An 18,478-nucleotide genomic window follows, 5' to 3' on the forward strand; every position below is an offset into this window, starting at 1 on the left:
ATTAGTCGGTTGAATCGATCTCAAATCAAATGCTAAAAAGACTGAAACTTTATTCGAGATTCAGGTTCGGGGGAACGATCGCTCGTTTCATAAATTTTTGTATTTTTTGTTTTTCTTTTGTTGTTTTTTTTTTTTTTTTTATTTAACGGCTTTCCTCATCCTCTTTCCGTTAACAGCAGGCGCTCGTTTTCAAACAAAAATAAAATATTTATATTTATATAAGTTGCAAAACTGTAAAGTGAGCGATTCTTCAGTGTTCAATACCTGCTCTTGCGGTATTCGCATGCTTGAAGTAAGACATGATATACCATGACTACATTTACGCGATTATTATTCAAATTAAATATAAGCATTACTGTTATAATGCGAAAGTGAATTATTTCAGCTTTAAATTTCAGGGGGAAAAAAGGCATAACTATCTCTAGACTTTATTGCGTACATTTTGAGAAATGGGGATGAAGACAACTTTAAAACAAAAACAAAAAACATAAAAATAAAACAAACAAAAAGACACAATAATCAATAGTTTGCTTATCATTTTATCAAATGCCTTCAGAGCTTACAGTACTGTATTTTATTCTAAAAATTGATTACGAGCAAATCGTTTAATAAACTTTATGCCCACTACGGAAGAAACTTGTTCATTACACGCAGACTGCCACTTCATCTTGCTTTCATCTTTTCTCTTTCTTGTTTTTGTTTTTAAAACTTACTTATTCTGGCTGCAGCCAAGAGAATCTGTGCGATTTACATCGAGCAAATTAACGAGCTAATAGTGGAACTTTTGATTACCCTCGCTTATTCATTAGGTAATATTCTAATGGGCGCGTCAAATACGTCTGTAATGGCAATTTAATGAAACAAGAAGTTTAAAGTTTTCGCTAACTCATTCACTAGTCCGTGAAAAAGAAAATATAAAGCGGCTAAAGATATTATTATTATTCAATATAGTAATAACGGTGTCATTCAATAACGGCTCCTTCACGTACAATATTCTACTTCACCTTGTCATATTCTAATTACAGCAGTCACACATTATTATCCCATAAACACACAAAGATTATCACCACATCGATGGAGAACTCACGTGTCTACGTCAACTAATTCGTATGATCGTTCTTAAATAATTTTGCCAAACAAAATTTGAGCTTGCACGTTCCACATTCCCCATTACACAAGTTTAACCTCCTTTTCAATGAACTTCAATGGCCTCGCGACTCCAAAAATCGTCCCTACGCCGATCGTTCTTGATCACTAAATATGAATTACATCTCTCGTCAAAAGACTCGCGGGTAATCAGTCGATCACTCACCCTTGGGCATCGAGTCGAATCCGTGGGCTCCGCCGAGGTGGCTCGTCTCGCCGGTCGGCAGACCCGCGGGCCTCTGATGGTGCTGCTCCTCGTAAGGCGGCGGCGAGGCCTCCCTCATGCAGCCCATGAAGCTGAGGGGCCCGCCGCTCGGTGCCGGACCCGCGGCGCTCGCCATCGGGGCCTGCAACACATCAAGCATCCAAGCTCCGAGATAACCGTTACCAAGGCGCCGCAGCCACACGCCACCCGACCTCCGCTCGCCCGACGAACCCTCGACCTGGCCCTGCTCCTAGCTACGCTCCCTGCCTCGGCTCCAGGCCGGCGAATAATAGCATGAGTCGCGCGGCCCTTGCCACGGTTAACGGTTACTGGACCGAGACGGCTGGAGATGACACTCGCGAGACGAGAACCGGGGATGCCGTTCCAGCGTGGTTATAGGGCTATCGGGTAGTCCGTTGACGTTCGTCGCGAGTGCGAGAGAAGAAAGGGGGAGAAGGAGTAAGGGGGCAGTCGCCCTCGACTCGGGAGGTACGATCGATGCGCGGCAGCCGTGACCTTAGGGCCTCGGGCGAGTACGCGCCTCGTCCAAGGGTCGCTCGGAGTGCACTCGATTCGCGTCTCATGCAACGCTACGTGACTATTATGCGCGACGTGGTGCTCGGCGATCTTACCTCTTGCTTGCTCTCGACTTTTTATCTGCCATGTGGCTTTTAAGGGGGGCGTGGATGGCGCGGGAGAAGTTACCGGGGCTGGCGCTTTTGCCGGGGTAGTGGTAATTCAATAGGAGGTGCTTCCACTGCTTTTGTCGCGTGAGTTGTAGCCTCGCTCGGGCGGTCGGTTGGATATTAAATTTTGGCCGTCGAAGGAGGAACGATTTCCGGGGAGGAGATTCCCGATTATATATCCGAGCGTCTTACTTTTTTATGATTTTTTTTTTATAATTAAGGGAGATTTGCTTTACGTGGAATATGCTATTGCGATGATATTGGTCATTGATTGGATTGATCGTTCGGAATGGTCAATAGTTGTTGATTTTTCGTTCGGGGGCCTTTAGAAGAGTCCGCTCGAATGTTTGTAAGGACGTTTGCGAGGAAAGGTCTGCTGGTGAAATGACTGTTTAGTCCTGGAACATTAATTGCCTCGAGACTTTAAGCCTACCGGGCTTCTTTCTCGAGCTACAATTTTATCCCAAAATTATGGGACGCAATTATTAAGAAATTTTAAAGCGCGCAAAGATTCTAAACTTCATCTTATCACGGATAATAGCAAACAATTTATGTAGTGGGAAAATTAGTTTCAAGCTCGAACTTAATAAAGTTCACTCGCACAAACTACTTGAATGCAATAGCCCATTATAATTAAAATTCATTTTATTTCTTGTATCTTTTTATTGTCCATTACTTTTATTTTTCATCGCTTTTGCATTAATTATTTATTATGTATTTTTTTTAAATTTTTGTTTTGTTTTGTTTGACCTTGTCAACTGCTTCTATCGACAATTTCACAAGACAGGGATAGAGTTTTATTTAAAATGCGATTATATTGTGAATGTGTTTATAATTAAGTGACGCGAATAATGCGGGAAGCTAAGCGATCGACTAAGCAATGATTAAACGACACTAATCAATTACACGACTCTAGCGAACACTCAAGTAATGTTGATTGTAGAATTTCTTCGATTTTACATTGACATTCATAAGTTGATTTCGAGAGACGTAAAAAGCAGAGGAATAATAAATTTCTTCGGCAAGTGGTCGTTGCCATTAAGAGGGATAATATGAAGGGAGATGGTCGACCAGCCGTTATCGATGCACTTCAACGGACAACGCTCGTTGAATTATTTTAACGAGTAAATGCGCTTAAGCAGCTTCAATTAGCATTTGTATGAAGATCCGAAGAGAGACGTAAGAAACTGCCGTATTAATTCGACGGAGCGATTCGAGTGCACCGGCGACCGAGCCTCCTCGAGAGCGGAAAAACAAGTGTTTAACTTGGGACATCGGCATTCGTAAATAGAGGACCTCGGCTACGGCTACGACAAGTGCTTGGAAGCTGCACAGCAGTGAGCTAGTTCCATTCTTCTTTTAATGCAATTAATCCGATGTTCCTCACCTTGGGCATAAAATGAAAGCACTTCGGCCGTGCTTATTCAACTTCATTTTTCCAGCACAATCACATGAGGCGATGGCTCGGCGATCTAATTGATTAAATGCGAGCGAGGCTCTGCTAAATCCATCGAGTAAGATGACGAGCTACGCACACTTTGCGGTACGAACAAATGACGATGTAATAGATAATAATCTCCGTGATTTCTTGCTCTCTAAGACGAGGAACAATGATCGCGTGCACGATACACCGACATTTACGAATACTTCCGCAATAAGATCATTCCTCCAACTTAATTGCCAGCCAGTGTCGCACATTTGTACTCTACTTCCCCACTAGGCTTACGAATTCCCGTTAAAAGAACTGGGAATCACTCGGTCTCCTCTTGGTCTCTCATTCCGCCAGCACTAAACGCACAGCATAATAACAAAAGGCTTGGCCTTACCGGTCACGCGACAGTCTTGAGGGAGCACGCGGCAAGGATGCACTGAGCTACGCGGACTGAAATCCTCGAGAATGGGTCAGGAGGAGAGAGCCCCGTCGAGCTCGAGAGCGCGCGCGCGTGTGCGTACATTAAGAGACAGAGATAGACATACGTATAGACAGACGGTCGGACGGACACTCTCTCTGTGTGCGTGTGTGCGTGTGCGCGTGTGCGCGTGTGCGCGTGTGCGCGTGTGTGTGAGGGAGAGAGGGAGAGAGGGAGAGAGGGAGAGAGAGAGAGAGAGAGAGAGAGAGAGAGAGAGATTGAGCGAGAGAGCGAGCGAGCGAGCGAGGGGGACGATGTGGGGGTAGGGGGAGAGCCGTTGGTATGGCAACTGTGCAGCAGCGACGGCGCAGGATTCGCGAGGGTAGGGATGCTGGCAGTGCTCCTGCTGCACGCGACGGGAGGGAAGCACGCGCGTGACCTTGACCTTGATGCGGCCGCCGCCGATTCCAGCTGGCAACGCGTCGCGGGTACTCGGCTCGAGTCGAGTTGCGTCTCGTTTCACTGGACGACGAGTCCAACTGAGAGATGCCGAGTTGCTATACGCGCCAATATAATTGACAAATGATGACGGCAAGTCGCTCCGCTTATTATGAATCGACGAGTATCGCCGTCGCTTCCTCTTTAGAATCAATATGGATGAGATCATATGGGAGGGCGACAGTTCGACGCTCAAGCCTATCATTCCCACCACACATTCGTCCACGAAATACGTGGCTAATAGTCGAGGGGATTTGTGACGTTTTCTGTGCACGGAACGTTTAATGACTGGATGTTGACGGAAGCTTCGCGCGCACTCCGTACCTTACGACTATTGCCGTTTTATCTACGTCCACGCGATTCGCGCTTCCGATTATAGATTGGGCACACGCGTGCCTGCGACTGACAGAATGTACTTGGTGGTGACACGCGCCTCTCCTCAGAAATATTAAAATAACACGACGATGAAAGTAAAAATTCCGAGGAGGAATTATATTTCATGGAGAAGTTTGCACGGAGTGTTTCATCGAATTCATTAGAGTGAATAAAAATTTATAGGTATTTTAATCGATTTTCGAAATAGAGCATGTGGAATGTTAAAATATTAATTGTGATTTATTATGAGTTTGCCGTTCGCGCTTAATTAATTGCACGTAAGAAGTTTAATTAATAAAGTGTCAGTGTGCGGTCGGTATTACAGTGCTCGATAAAGTCGCGTAAGGGATGTTATAATGAATAATTTATACGATATTGAAGGTGAAAGATAGTATTGCGATATTTAAATATGTAACGTTTAATATGTACTAAGGCATTCGATGATTTGAAAATAGCTTTATACGTAAAGTATATCCATACTAATTCTCTACCAATTTAGTTTGTGAATATTACTATTTATGAAACATAAATTGTCTGTCTTTAGAATATTTCAAACTTTATTACAACTAGCATTGGTAAAAAAAAAAAAAAAAAAAAAAAAAAAAAAAAAAAATTAATTGATAATAATTGAACAATGATAATAATACATATTTTAGACTATATTTTTATATATTTTTTTATTTTTTTCTTTTTCTTTTTCTTTTTTTTCTTTTTTTTTCTTTAATAATAATGAAAACACCATCGCATACAGTTGTAAAATTATAAATCAAATTACTTTTATATTTTGCAGTTTTTCTGCTTAACTTTTCACTATATAAAATGATTAAAAGTCGCGGAAGTGACTTTGCTAATCCTAATGATTCCCTATGAAATTCTATTATCCCATAATCGCTGTTGAGAAATCTCGAAAAAAAAAAAAATGAATACAAATAAGACATTTAAAGAATTTTATCGCAACAACGGTCATAACGACGACGCATTTATCGTAACGGATGCAATGTTTACCGAGTGCGAGTTTATGCTGGTAACGTCGATAGAGCAATAGTGATGGAATGGTGAAAATTTTGGTCTGTGACATTTAATAATTAATAGGAGGGTAGAGGAACGAATGTTGAACGAGACAAGATTGGGATAAACAATTGTGCGAGCCTGGGGACGCGAAACCAGGTCAAAAGTGATGTGCCCTATGTACATCCGGAAATAATGCTCAAAATTAAACATAAAAAATCATATTTGCATTGAATAATTCGATAAATCAACAAATCGAATTTCCCTTTTTCATAATGCATTTTTAATCGAGAAAGATCATCCGATTTGACTTGATAACGAGCGCTTTCTTCCTTTTTATTATTGAATTAAGCCGCTGCGGTTGTTGACCAAATGCTAATGTAATAATGCATTTCGTTTGATTATTAAATCATTATTTGAGCTTCAATTTTATTATACGGTGAATAATCTTACGACTTCTATTTGTTTTTTTTTTTTTTTTTTGTTTTTTTTTTTTTTTTTTTTTTTTTTGTTTCTTTGTTTTTGTTTTCTTTATCTTTATACAGATTTTCTTTTGTACAGTGAAGAAATATTACAATTGCACGAAGTTAATATAAAAAGCCATTCATCGAATCGTTACGTAGATACATTCATTCAATATAACATTTTATTTTATAATTTAATTTTTTATATTCTATGTATACACGTCAAGGGCAATATAAAGGAAGGAGGTCCGAGTAGTATGGCTGCGCCGATCATAATAAACGCAAAAGAAAATATCGCAATGAACTGCCGTATCTGGTGGCATATAATCTTAATTATCTGGTTGTATTATAAAAATTTAGTGCATGAAGCCATATTTTATATGTGTGTGTGTGTGTGTGTGTGTGCGCGTGCGAGCGCGCGTGCGAGCGCGCGTGCGTGCGTGTGTATAAATATATAAGGTAGTGTAAATATTACGTGTAATATAAAATAAAACTTATGTGTTGCAAAATTGTTGATAATACAAACTAGATAATACGGAAAAGTTGTAAAATTGGATCAGAAACTTGACATTGTAGCGAGCAATCGAAATTTCTTATCGATACCGCGTATTATTACACATGAACAATTATTCAATTGTAATTCAACGTTAATATTAAACATGATATACATTCATTTTATTCTTTGCTTTTTTGTTTTTTGTTTCACTTTGAATTAATTCAATATATTGAAACGTTATGAAATGTGAAATAGACAAAAGAAAATGCATTATTAATTGAAAGATTGCGTTATGGACGGTTAAAAATACAAAATTTATTTTTACGTAATAAAAGGCTCGCGAGCTGACATGACAATCAATGTTTGACGTTTAAGTTAATCATCACGTGACTTTCCATTTCAACCCGATACGGTTTTTACAACAGCGAAAAATGAAACGACCTACTTTGGACGATTTCAAGAAATGTATTTTGATTTGATATCTCGGACATTGAGAGTGAATCACCGCTCACGTTCATTGCTTTTCTCAAAACTGATTTTAAGTATAATTTGATTCTATCATATTCAGTTAGTATTCCATTTTTCCTCGTTTTTTTCTCTTCTTTTCTTTTCTTTTTTCTTTTTTGCAAAAGTCTTTAATAATTAAAAGATTATTTTAATTATAATGTTGAAATGATTTAATTGAAAATATTCTGATTTTAAAAATGTTAAAGTATCATTAAAATATAATTACTATTTGCAGTATATTCTCCATACGTATATCATCCATAATATGAAATATCAAATTATTTTATTATATTTACTTAAATGTAATGCACGTTCACGTTTTAATTTATACACTAACGGCATATGCATTTATGGTAATGAAATCAAATTAAAATAACATTGTGAGAAAAAGAAATGAATTCGTTAGAGCTCGAAACTTTGAACATTCTCTGATAATGAAACTCAAATTGCAATAATCTCTGTTATTATTATTATTATTATTATTATTATTATTATTATTATTATTATTATTTTTATTATTATTATTATAGAAATTCTCGCTACAAAGTCAAAGTACAAGAGGAGAAACTCCGTACGACGCCTATTGCGAGGAACACTTTAGTATTTAAGTGAAATAAAATTTAAAAATGTCCATGGCACGTTACAAAAATATTTAAGGGCAACTTGAAAATTATTTTTAAAGCCATATTCTACGATAAGATTTTATAACGGGACTTTCAAGATGAAAAGCAGCTGAAAATAAGCTTCGCTTATTATGCAGCCAAACTAAAATAGAAAAAGTCTCAGAAGCAATTAATCAAATAATAATCATTATCTATTGAAATAAATTAATGTATTTAACAATATGAAATATAAAATGTTACATCAATGTAATATTGAATGAGTTAGTTACATCATCAATTACTCATATTTTATGGAAAAAAATTTTATTTTTTATTTTTTTTCAAACTAGTCAACAATTTTATACAGAATAATAATTGCAACGATTCTTTTTATAATTATGCATTTTTAAGTATGCATTTTTAACAATTTAAGTTGCTCTTTCATGAGATAATAAATAAGCTTCGTACAGAGATAGGGAAGATAATACGTAGTAAACGAAATGTAAAAGTCAAAGATTAAACAGTAAACGATTTTATGTTACACGCATAAATACGTAAAAGTATTATGCAAAAGTTGTATCATCAGTGTAATATAAGAAAATTCAAAATGTGAGAACACTTTGGCATTTTAAAATTCAGTTTACTACATATAGTGGGATTGATAAACTTCAAATGAATTTTAAATATTGTTATGTGACAATTTTTTCTTACCTCACACAGTGAGCGGCATTTTAAATGTAATACCCGTAGACCGAAAATCTGAAATCATAGAACAAGAGTATTGAATGAAATTGAATAAAGGATAAACTAATAGAAAAATAATTAACGATTTCACAAATGCGTGCAAAATCAAAAGCAAAATTAAATATTACGCATCTGTAATACGATGAATACAAATTAATGTTAATTATCGAATATGGAGATAGATGTGTATATGTGTGTCTGTATGCATGTATGAAATATGGAAAATGATATTCACATTTTCAATTATCCATTTATAATTACTTTTTCATGATGAGTTCAAAAAATTACCGCACGTGCTTTTATAATTTTACTTTTCCCTTTAATTTTCCCCCACCGAAACCTCAAAATTTAATTACCATCTCAAGATCTTAAAAATTATCACACTTCCAACCTAACTAAAGACTAGAGAAATCCGAAGCTTCATACGAGCCAATTACCATCATTCGTCATTAAAATACGATATACGACGTGACAATGGTTGGAATAAAACGTAACGAGGATACTAGAGAGACTCGCACAAAGATTAAAAATTGTTCCACGAGCCAAAATCATGTTCAACCTCACGTAACACCCGTCCTCCTTTTTTACAGTGGTTATACACACATTGATCGAACGTCCTCGTCTAACCATGTAATTTCGAGGCTCGTGTTATTTACCTTTGAATACCATCTTCGATCATTGCCGAAATCTCGAGATTAAAAAGCAGCGCCAACTAGGCTCAGTACTAAAATATTTGTGAAGCAGAGGGAAATGAGAGGCTCGGTGATCCAAACTCGCGGACTTCTTCATTAAGTTGCCTTTCCAATGACGTTGGCTAACATCGGAGGAGCGGTAGAGGGAGGCGACGAGTCATTGCCGTCGCCACCGGGGCGCCGTCGCCACTACCACCGACCCATTCACACGACGAAGATGCTAACGACGACGACGACGACGACGACGACGACGACGACGACGACGACGACGACTACAAAGACAACTACGATGACGATGACGAGGATGACGATGACGAGGACAACGATGTCGACGACGATGACGACGACTACAAAGACAACTACGACGACGATGAGAACTGTGAACTACTCAAAAAGTCACAACCACGCCCGGGAAAGACGAGAGGAACTCTTGACTTTTGCTATTTATAATGGAGTGAACGAACGCACGGCCGACGTCTCCTCCGCTCGAGAGCTTCCGCCTGTCTTTTTCGGGAGAGCAGGGCGAGAATGGTAGAGGGAGGAACGAGGGTAGAGAGAGAGAGAGAGAGAGAGAGAGAGAGAGAGAGAGAGAGAATTGACTCGACTCTCATGATTTTTCACTGGGCCTTCCCTCTCACCGTTCATTTTCGCTTGGCGATTACACTGAATTGAGGTTGGGCGCACCGCGGCTTTTTGTTCAATGTATATGTGCCTCGATGTAATCAGTCTCGGTGATTTTCTTCCCGGGGATATTGTGTTTCGAGAGAGACGACGGAGTCTCGTTTTGTCAGGTAGCGACTGATGGGTGCTGGCAGACAGAGTGAGACGGCGGTGGCATAGCAGGGGAGCGAGGAGAAAGAAAGCCGGAGAAACTGAAATGAATTTTCGCGGTTTGTTACACTTGAGACTTTGATGGCTTTAAAAGCCTTTTTGCTTTCTGTTGGGACGTGATTTTAATTCGCTCGTTACAGAATAATGTTCCGAGAAATTAAATTTAACTTTTATTCTTCAATCGGATAGAGTTATAACTGTTTGATTTGACTTTGAGCTGCTAAACAACTCATTACGTCGTTAGCTAATAAGTTTTAATGTCTCTGTGGTAAGTCTTCATTATCAATGAACATTTATTTCTACGAGTCTCTCGACAACTTTATTATTGCCTGTCTTTTAGAGAACTTTTATGTATTTGGCAAATCTAGCCAATTTTTCTATTTAATCCGGGGAAAGAAATTCTATTGTTTTGAATAGTCCCGTGATTATTTTAGTTAAAAACGTAAATGAAATCATTCCTTTTTTTTTTTTTTTTAAATTTATTACATTTTCAAATTACCCCCGTCCCCACCCCCTGACCATCCATGTTTTTCCACCGATTTCATATGTTAAAGAAAAGTATATTACGTAATAAGTTTGAACAGAATCTATAACGAATCCACTTGTAATAAGAGTTGTATGTGTGTTTTCTTATTCCAAAGCAATAATAGAACGTACGATATTTTCATTACTTTTCAGCATTGATTGTTTCTTTTTCTCTCTCTCTCCCTCTCCTCTCTTATAAGCTATTATTGTACTATTCATTAAAGAGCATCGAGATCTATATGTCCTTGAAATTATGGAGACAATGTTATTTAACCTATTTGATTTCTACGCTATAATTCGTCGTTCTTGAACTTTATTGGCGTAAAATCAATTAAAAAAATAATCGAGCGCATTAGTAAATTACATGATTGAGAACATTGGAATTAAATATAAAAAGTTATATTCATTGTATAAAATGATTATTATTATCCGAATCATTGTGGTTGGAAAAAGTTATGCACTGAATTGCAGCAATAAATCTTTTAAGAAATCAACGTACGAATAGAATGTTTGCAAGAGTTTTAAATGGTCGACCATAAATAGATATAAATAAAAATAATTGAATCGAAAGGAGCATTTTATAATACGTCAAATGACTTTCTCAACATTGCAATGCTTTTATTTAGCGATTGTATCAACACAACAGTCTTATATTGCCATTGGGTGTATTTTTCCCACTTGTTCAAACATTAAAGATAAAAAAAATTTATGATAAGAAGATAACAGATGTCGTTTTGGATAATTGAAATTTATATATGATAATTTTATAATTTTATAATTAGTTATGTTGAAATTAGGAACTCAAATAGAACACTATTAAATTAACCAAAATTCATTTTGCCAATTTTCATTAAAATCCAAACTATTATATAGGAAATAAAAATAATTGTACGTGAAATACGGCACAAATAATTAACGAGTCACATTCGATGTTCGTCCGAATCAACAAAGGATCCACTAAACTATCCACAAAATGGATAAATTAACCGTAAATAAACTCTATCGAGCGCGTTGGCGCGTATTTTTTGTCTTTCTTTTTTCGTTATAAGGGGCTCTTGAAAATTAAAGGGAAAGCTTGGCTTGAGTATTCCATGCATTTCACCTCGCTACAGACTCCAGACCGGCTCGCAGCTTTATTTCAACTTTTCTTTTGTGTATTTACTTATCGCAGGAGTTTTTCCAACTGAACCGAGTAACTATTCCAAAAAAAAAAAAAGAAAAAAGAAAAAAAAAATACATCCACCAGGACAAAAAAATTACTTGAAGTCTTACGCGCTTTGATAAAACCTTGTGCAGTTATTACATTGAAAGCGTAAAAGGACGTTGGGCTTTGCCTTTTTTCTTTTAACAATGCTACGTAATATTGTAAGGATAAACGTATCGCGGTAATTGATAGGTCAATCATTTTTTGCTCATTGATAGTGTCAGTATCGGGAAAATATAAGTTATTTCAACAACAGCATAGAGGCTGCGTGAATTCTTAGAAATACGAGTGCTCATTGCCAAATATCGAAGAGTTTTTTCTCAAAATTACAAGAAACAAAAAACAAAAACAAAAACAATACAAAAAAAAAGAAAAAGAAAAAAAAGTTGTTCAACTGATTAAATAAACGAGGTTGAAAGAACTCAGATATAATTCACATCGACACCGATCATTAAAATGCCGATGATGTCATTGTGTATAGAATAAGCTGAAATTATCTGCCATTCGGTGTTACCTGTTTGTATAGGACATGCGCTACAAACACGTGGAACTGTTCGAAAAACTGGCCCACAAAACGTACAGTTACGTCTTGGATCGAAGCTGGATTTCCATTTGCGTTTGACAATCTCTATTAAAATTTTATATTTTGTTCGCAGATTATAAGCTCGTCTGGCTAATGAGTAAAGTAAAGTGAACGACTGGTGGATGCGCGTGCAAGAAAGAGGAAGATAATAACGGCCGATAAACAACGTTACCAAGTCAACACAAAAGCCCACAAAGTATCATTTTAGGCGAATGATTCGTCACACTCGACGCAATGAGACACACTCGTACGCATCTCGAGGATCACAAAGAAATCATTGTTATTGTAGCGGCCGAGTGCGAGGAGGAGGGCGGGGGAGAGGGGATGGGGGGATGGGAGATGGTGTATTGGGAGGAGGAGAAAGAGTTTTCGGGATCGCGACCGAAGGTAGTCAGTCGAGGCTCCATCCCTTCGGAAAAACCCGCCCGGACGACGTCTCGGTCTAAAGTGCTCGGTGACATGAACGTGGGCGAGGAGGCGACGACCGTGTCATCGGTGGGTCGACTACAGCCCCACCCCTCCCCACGCCCCATCCGCACACGATACGTGGGAAGTCACACGCCCACGCCTCGGTCCGAATTCCTTCACGAATTTCAAAAACAAGCATTTCCGCTCCTACGTTGAAAATACTTGGATTCGCTGCCGCTTTATGTGTGCACTCAATCCGGATAAATCCCGGCACGAGACGACCACAGTCGGGATTTTTGCCTTCCATTCGAATCGCGCATAACGAGGGTATACGGTGATATGCGCGGCCAGACGCTTTTCGACGGGCTCATCGCTCGTTTAAAATGGGTCGAGAGCGACGTTAGCATTAAGTGTTGCTGATTGCGCCGGTCAAACGGAATGGAATTAAATAACGTTCGCGGTATACATTTGAATAGGCATAATCTAACAATAAGCAAGCGCCTAATGCTTATTATTCAAATCGCTTCTTTTCATTGGGTACATCGGGCAAGCAGCGGCAGAAGCAGCAGCAGCAGCAGCAGCAGCAGCAGCAGCAGCAGCAGCAGCAGCAGCAGCAGCAGCAGCAGCAGCAGCAGCAGCAGCAGCAGCAGCAGCAGCAGCAGCAGCATATTTCGTAATGAAATATTTATTTGACAAGACACGTTTTAGAAAATCGCCAATATCGATCGCTTAACTTTACGAATATAGTGACTTTACAGTTGTAACGCATGCCTCGTTACACCCCAGCTTTCGTTTGATTCCGAGGCTTCCGAGGCAATTGAAAGCCGAGTCTTTTATGCATAAATGCATTATTATGGCGATGCCGGTGCTCCATCATGAAAAGAATCATTTATCCCGAAAAAGCTGTTGATAAATCGTTGATAAATGCTAACGTGATAAACCCAAGGCATCATCGCATTCCAAGACGTTCCTCGCTGAATACGCATCATTGTGCGTGGAGCAAGGAGCAGGAAAAACGTGATGCAACCTCTCCTCCTCTTCCTCCTCCTTCTCCTCCTCCTCCTCATACTTCCCCGCCCTTCCCCAACCCACACCACCCCGCGACTGGCCGATCGGCTGTGAATTATTTACAGCTACAATTTTATCCGACGCGCTGGCATTATTAACCGACCGACAACGTACGGTCCACTTATTCTCTAAGGACAGATCTGACGAGTGACAAGATAGCGTGGAAAATTCCGCTGCATCACGCGACAAAACAGGACACGGCCGCGCGACTTTCGGCTGCGCTCGATGCGAGATAGCAGTTTTATTACGGGCGTGTCGGAAAACCCTCCTTGGAAATGGCCGTCGCGCCTCGGGAACACGATCACGATCGCGATGCAGTTGTGTAATAATTTGGCGGAAAAGGAATTGTAGAGGCGAAATGGGGGATAGGAGGAGGAGAAGATAGGAAGGAATAACACCGTTAGAGTGCAAGAAACGCAAGCTCGGTGGCTCTGCAATTAATTTCGTTTCGTCAAACCAATTAATTTAGCCAATTGGAAACGTGTCGCCGCCGTCGGCACTTGCTCAGACGGTAACGACTCCACAGCCTTTTAATTCAATTAGTTTTGCTCGGCTGGTGCGTTCGGCTTTTACAAGCTGCGATGGCTCTTACGACCTTCGTCCTTCCTTCTCTTATCTCCTTATGCTCCACGGCATTGATAAAACGCTGCTCGAGGATTATTATTTGGTAGACGGAGCTTCGTTGCTCCTCGCATCGCCGCCGCTAAGCAAGAGCTTTTCTTTCTCGATGAGCTCCGCCGATTCTCCAATGGGCAATAAAAGTAATTACTTTGAGTCACTCGCCTCCTCACATTGCTGTTTTTATTAATCCTAATGCTCGCTTTAAGAGGATTTTCGATTAAATTGACGCTACGCGTGATAAATGCACACGGGCGTAAAAACATAAAGCTCACGACGAAATGCACTTTGGTAAGTTTAAAGTTTACACTACGATACTCCCCACTTTGAATACTAAGCGCGATAAACTTGTTATCTATTAGAAAAATTGTACTAGCTCGTTATCCTGATTCAAAACAAAACAAAGCAAAATAAAAACAAAATACAACAAAAGAATGTAAGAAACTTTCGGTAGACAAAAGTCGATGGATAATTTGGAAATATAATAATTATACGAAAAACAATTTAAAATAAAATAAAAAATGGGCAGATTAATCGCTAAAAGATCTCGGCATAAGTAAATCCATATATTATTGTTTTAGAAATTACACCTCCACGTCATACACGACATTATGATGTTTAAAAAATATTTTTAACATACCTTGGATATCTTATGGGCTATTTTGAGTATAATCACTCGTCAAAATTCAATGAGTGAATAATAATATCGAGCAGTGGATATTGGATAGTGATTAATTGCAGTTAAAAAAAAAGAAAAAACAATAAAAAAACAATTAATAAAAAATAGTCAAGCGTAACAAAATTAAAAAGACGTATATTAATTGACATTTAATAAGCCCATGTGATTCACTCCAAGACTATTCGACTTATTATTAATCATCATACACACACGTACGTACATATTTTAATTGGAAATCTGAGCTAAGCATTAAGAAAAATAAAGTCAAGAAATTAAGTATGTTGGTAGTCAAAGTTGTACCGCCTAGTCAATTTACAGTTGAAATAAAATTACCATTTAAATGCAGCGCACCACGTCGTCGAAACTATGTCTTTTCTCTCCTTCTCCTCTCCCCCCCCCCCTACCCCAAATCCCCAACCCCTCCTACACCAATTTATATCACGAAATTTAAGCTACATTCAGTACTTCACCGTTTGCTTAAGAAATATCGAAAAAAGGGAGAAGAAAAAATAACCGTTTGTAATAATGAAACGGTACCATCTACATCCAATCAAGCCATTAATCAATTTACCTCGAGAAAAATGTAAGGAATATGTAACTAAAATGTACCGTAGAAAAGCTCGATAGCATAGCTGCAAGATAATAATAATAACAATAACTATAAGAAAAGATGAACGATGATATCTAAAAGGATTTACAATTAGCGGCGGAAAAATCACATATCATTGTTATGAAGGCAAATGTTTTATATAAATTAACAGGCATTTCGAAGATTTGAACGTTGAGAAATTATAGCAAACACATCCTCACCAGCGATTACGCAATTATTCATGCCCATTATTCATTGTTTCTAATGCAATTACATCGATAGTACATTCGAATATTGTTCGTTGAGCTTATTTTAAAATAGCCTCTCAGCATTCCAACTCTCAGCTCCACTTGGCTCTCTTTCTCTTTGTCGACGAAACGTTACGAGTGCAGATGCGGCCCTTCCAACCAAAGTCACTGCAACTTCGAACTTTTAATTACACGTAAATCCACGCATTTAAAGACCCCCGAGAACGTTAACTCGAGAGATTTACACGCGATACGATTAATTTGACGGGATGTCGAATCGCCAGGTCGGCATCAAACCTACACAGAGCCCGAAGAGTAAAAGCTTCAAGCAACTTTTACTCTCAGCCCCTTCCATCAACATTAACACACGACACCGCAAGTCCATCCAATATTCTCGGCTTTCGATACCTCATCCTCCACCCCCCCCCCCCCGACCCCCCCCCCAGACCGCTCGACCGCTCGACCACCAATCGATTACAACGCTGATAATTAGCTTACAAGGATTATCATCAAAGCATCATTACTCGCATTTCGAATTCATCGAGCCTACGACGCTTTTCCCGCAACAACGCTTCCCACCACCCCATTCATAGTCCCTCTCTTCCATCCAGACACCACCAAAGATCATTGGCCATCTTCCACCAGAGCAACGCAACAATACCTAATCAAGAGCCGGACTTCAGCCCGGGCGAGAGTTTAAAAATCGTAAGAGTAATTCGCGCTCCATCTGGTGGAGTGGCATTTTCTCGCCACCAGCCCCGACGAGACCACGATTTTGTTCCTTGCTCTCTCTCTCTCTCTCTCTCTCTCTCTCTTCGCGCTCCATCTGGTGGAGTGGCATTTTCTCGCCACCAGCCCCGACGAGACCACGATTTTGTGTCTATCTATATATCTCTATCTATCTCTCTCTCTCTCTCTCTATCTCTCACCCACGCACGCAAGCACGCATCTGATGATAGAAGCCACTCGGTTTTCAGAGGGTCCCCGAGATCATGTGACCTGGCGCCATCGCGTGCGCCACACTACTCTAATGATTCGTGTCGGACGTTTTTTCACCACTTGGTCGACTCCCAGGCTCGAGGCTACGCTGGAGGCTCTGACCCTCGGTGCCAAGGATGGGCCAGTGACTAGTCGTGCCTCGCGTGTCGCCTACCCGGCTCTTCGGCTCTGAATCCTGAAACTAATAATCGAGATCCCAACCGGCGGATTCTCCCTCGTTCTCGCCCAACTTTGCTCGGCTTTTTAACATCTTTTGCTTCGGGGGTGAAAGTTCTACGGACAATGGTAGAACTTGTAGCCGCCGGAGCGTCTGTACCCGCTAGTATCGTTTGGCCTGCTGCCTTCCAGGCCAACATCGACAACATAGTCGGAATATTCGTATTGCGAGCGACGATAGCGTTTCTTCGATCGGCAAATTAACTAACTCGTGCTAATTCGCCCAATTATTAATCTTCGTCCTAAGTCTAAGGTAGGTGCGGTGATGGTGATGATGGTAGTGGTCGTAGTCGTGGTCGTGGTCGTGGTCGTGGTCGTGGTCGTGGTCGTGGTCGTGGTCGTGGTCGTGGTCGTGGTCGTGGTCGTGGTCGTGGTCGTGGTCGTGGTCGTGGTCGTGGTCGTGGTCGTGGTGGTGGGGGTGGTAGTGTGGTGGTGGTGGTGGTCGTCGTCGTCGTCGTCGTCGTCGTCGTCGTCGTCGTCGTCGTCGTCGTAATTGTGCGAACATTTCACCAAATGATACTCACCCACTTAGCCATAGGACAACCTTGGGAATAGCAAATTATCTTAACGCAGGAATTCTCGGTCGATGATTGTTGGGAAATTTTGCCGACGGTTCTGATGATCGAGAGCCCATACAGGGATATCCATCGAGCGAGAATCGCGTAATACAAGATTTTCAAATCGATCAGCCAGACTGATGTGATTATTATTAATTCAAGAGCAGCCCTGATTCAGCAGTCCATTTTAATGCGACGCGCTTACTCATTAAGTCGACCGGCGGGATTGCCCAACGCGAAACTCGGTCACCCTCATCCTCAAACCTCCAACGCCGCTCTTTACCTATGTTCCTCGACTGAAGAAGCGCTTTCTCGATAACCGAGCACAACTCGAACGAACTCTAGCACGATGCGCGTCTCATCGTATTAAGAGCAATTAGCTGCACGCACGCTAAGGGCAAAGCCACCGGTACAGCGGCCAGTCTCCCTTCCCTTTATAATTAAGTGTCATTCGCGTGCGAGGAGGCGCTTACCGCGCTTACATCAGACCCACGGGACTTTGAATTAATTACCTCGGTTATTGTAACGCGTGGCGCACGACCGTAACTAACTAACCGAAAAAATCCCGGTGGTAAAAGACCACGCCCGTAAAACTATCCCACTGAGTGACGAGAGTTGCCCGTAGTGAGAGGTTGCCCTCACCCCCCCCCCCCCCCCCCCCCCCCCCCCCCCACCAGGAG

The 18,478-nt window shown here is 40.3% G+C and overlaps 1 protein-coding gene across 1 annotated transcript in view; it reads right to left on the reverse strand.

The window, feature by feature from the left end:
- LOC105365166 (uncharacterized) overlaps positions 1-18,478 on the reverse strand; it is an 88,959-nt gene that overhangs the window by 21,950 nt on the left and 48,531 nt on the right. Inside the window, exons 2-3 of the mRNA XM_011503261.1 lie at positions 8,549-8,596; positions 1,313-1,493 (exon numbers count right to left, since the gene is read on the reverse strand). Of these exons, the coding sequence (XP_011501563.1) occupies positions 1,313-1,487 (175 nt within the window). The 5' untranslated portion in view covers positions 1,488-1,493; positions 8,549-8,596. The remainder of the gene's footprint in view (positions 1-1,312; positions 1,494-8,548; positions 8,597-18,478) is intronic.

The sequence above is a fragment of the Ceratosolen solmsi genome, unplaced genomic scaffold, assembly GCF_000503995.2.
Source record: "Ceratosolen solmsi marchali unplaced genomic scaffold, CerSol_1.0 scaffold45, whole genome shotgun sequence".
In the NCBI taxonomy this organism is placed as follows: domain Eukaryota; kingdom Metazoa; phylum Arthropoda; class Insecta; order Hymenoptera; family Agaonidae; genus Ceratosolen; species Ceratosolen solmsi.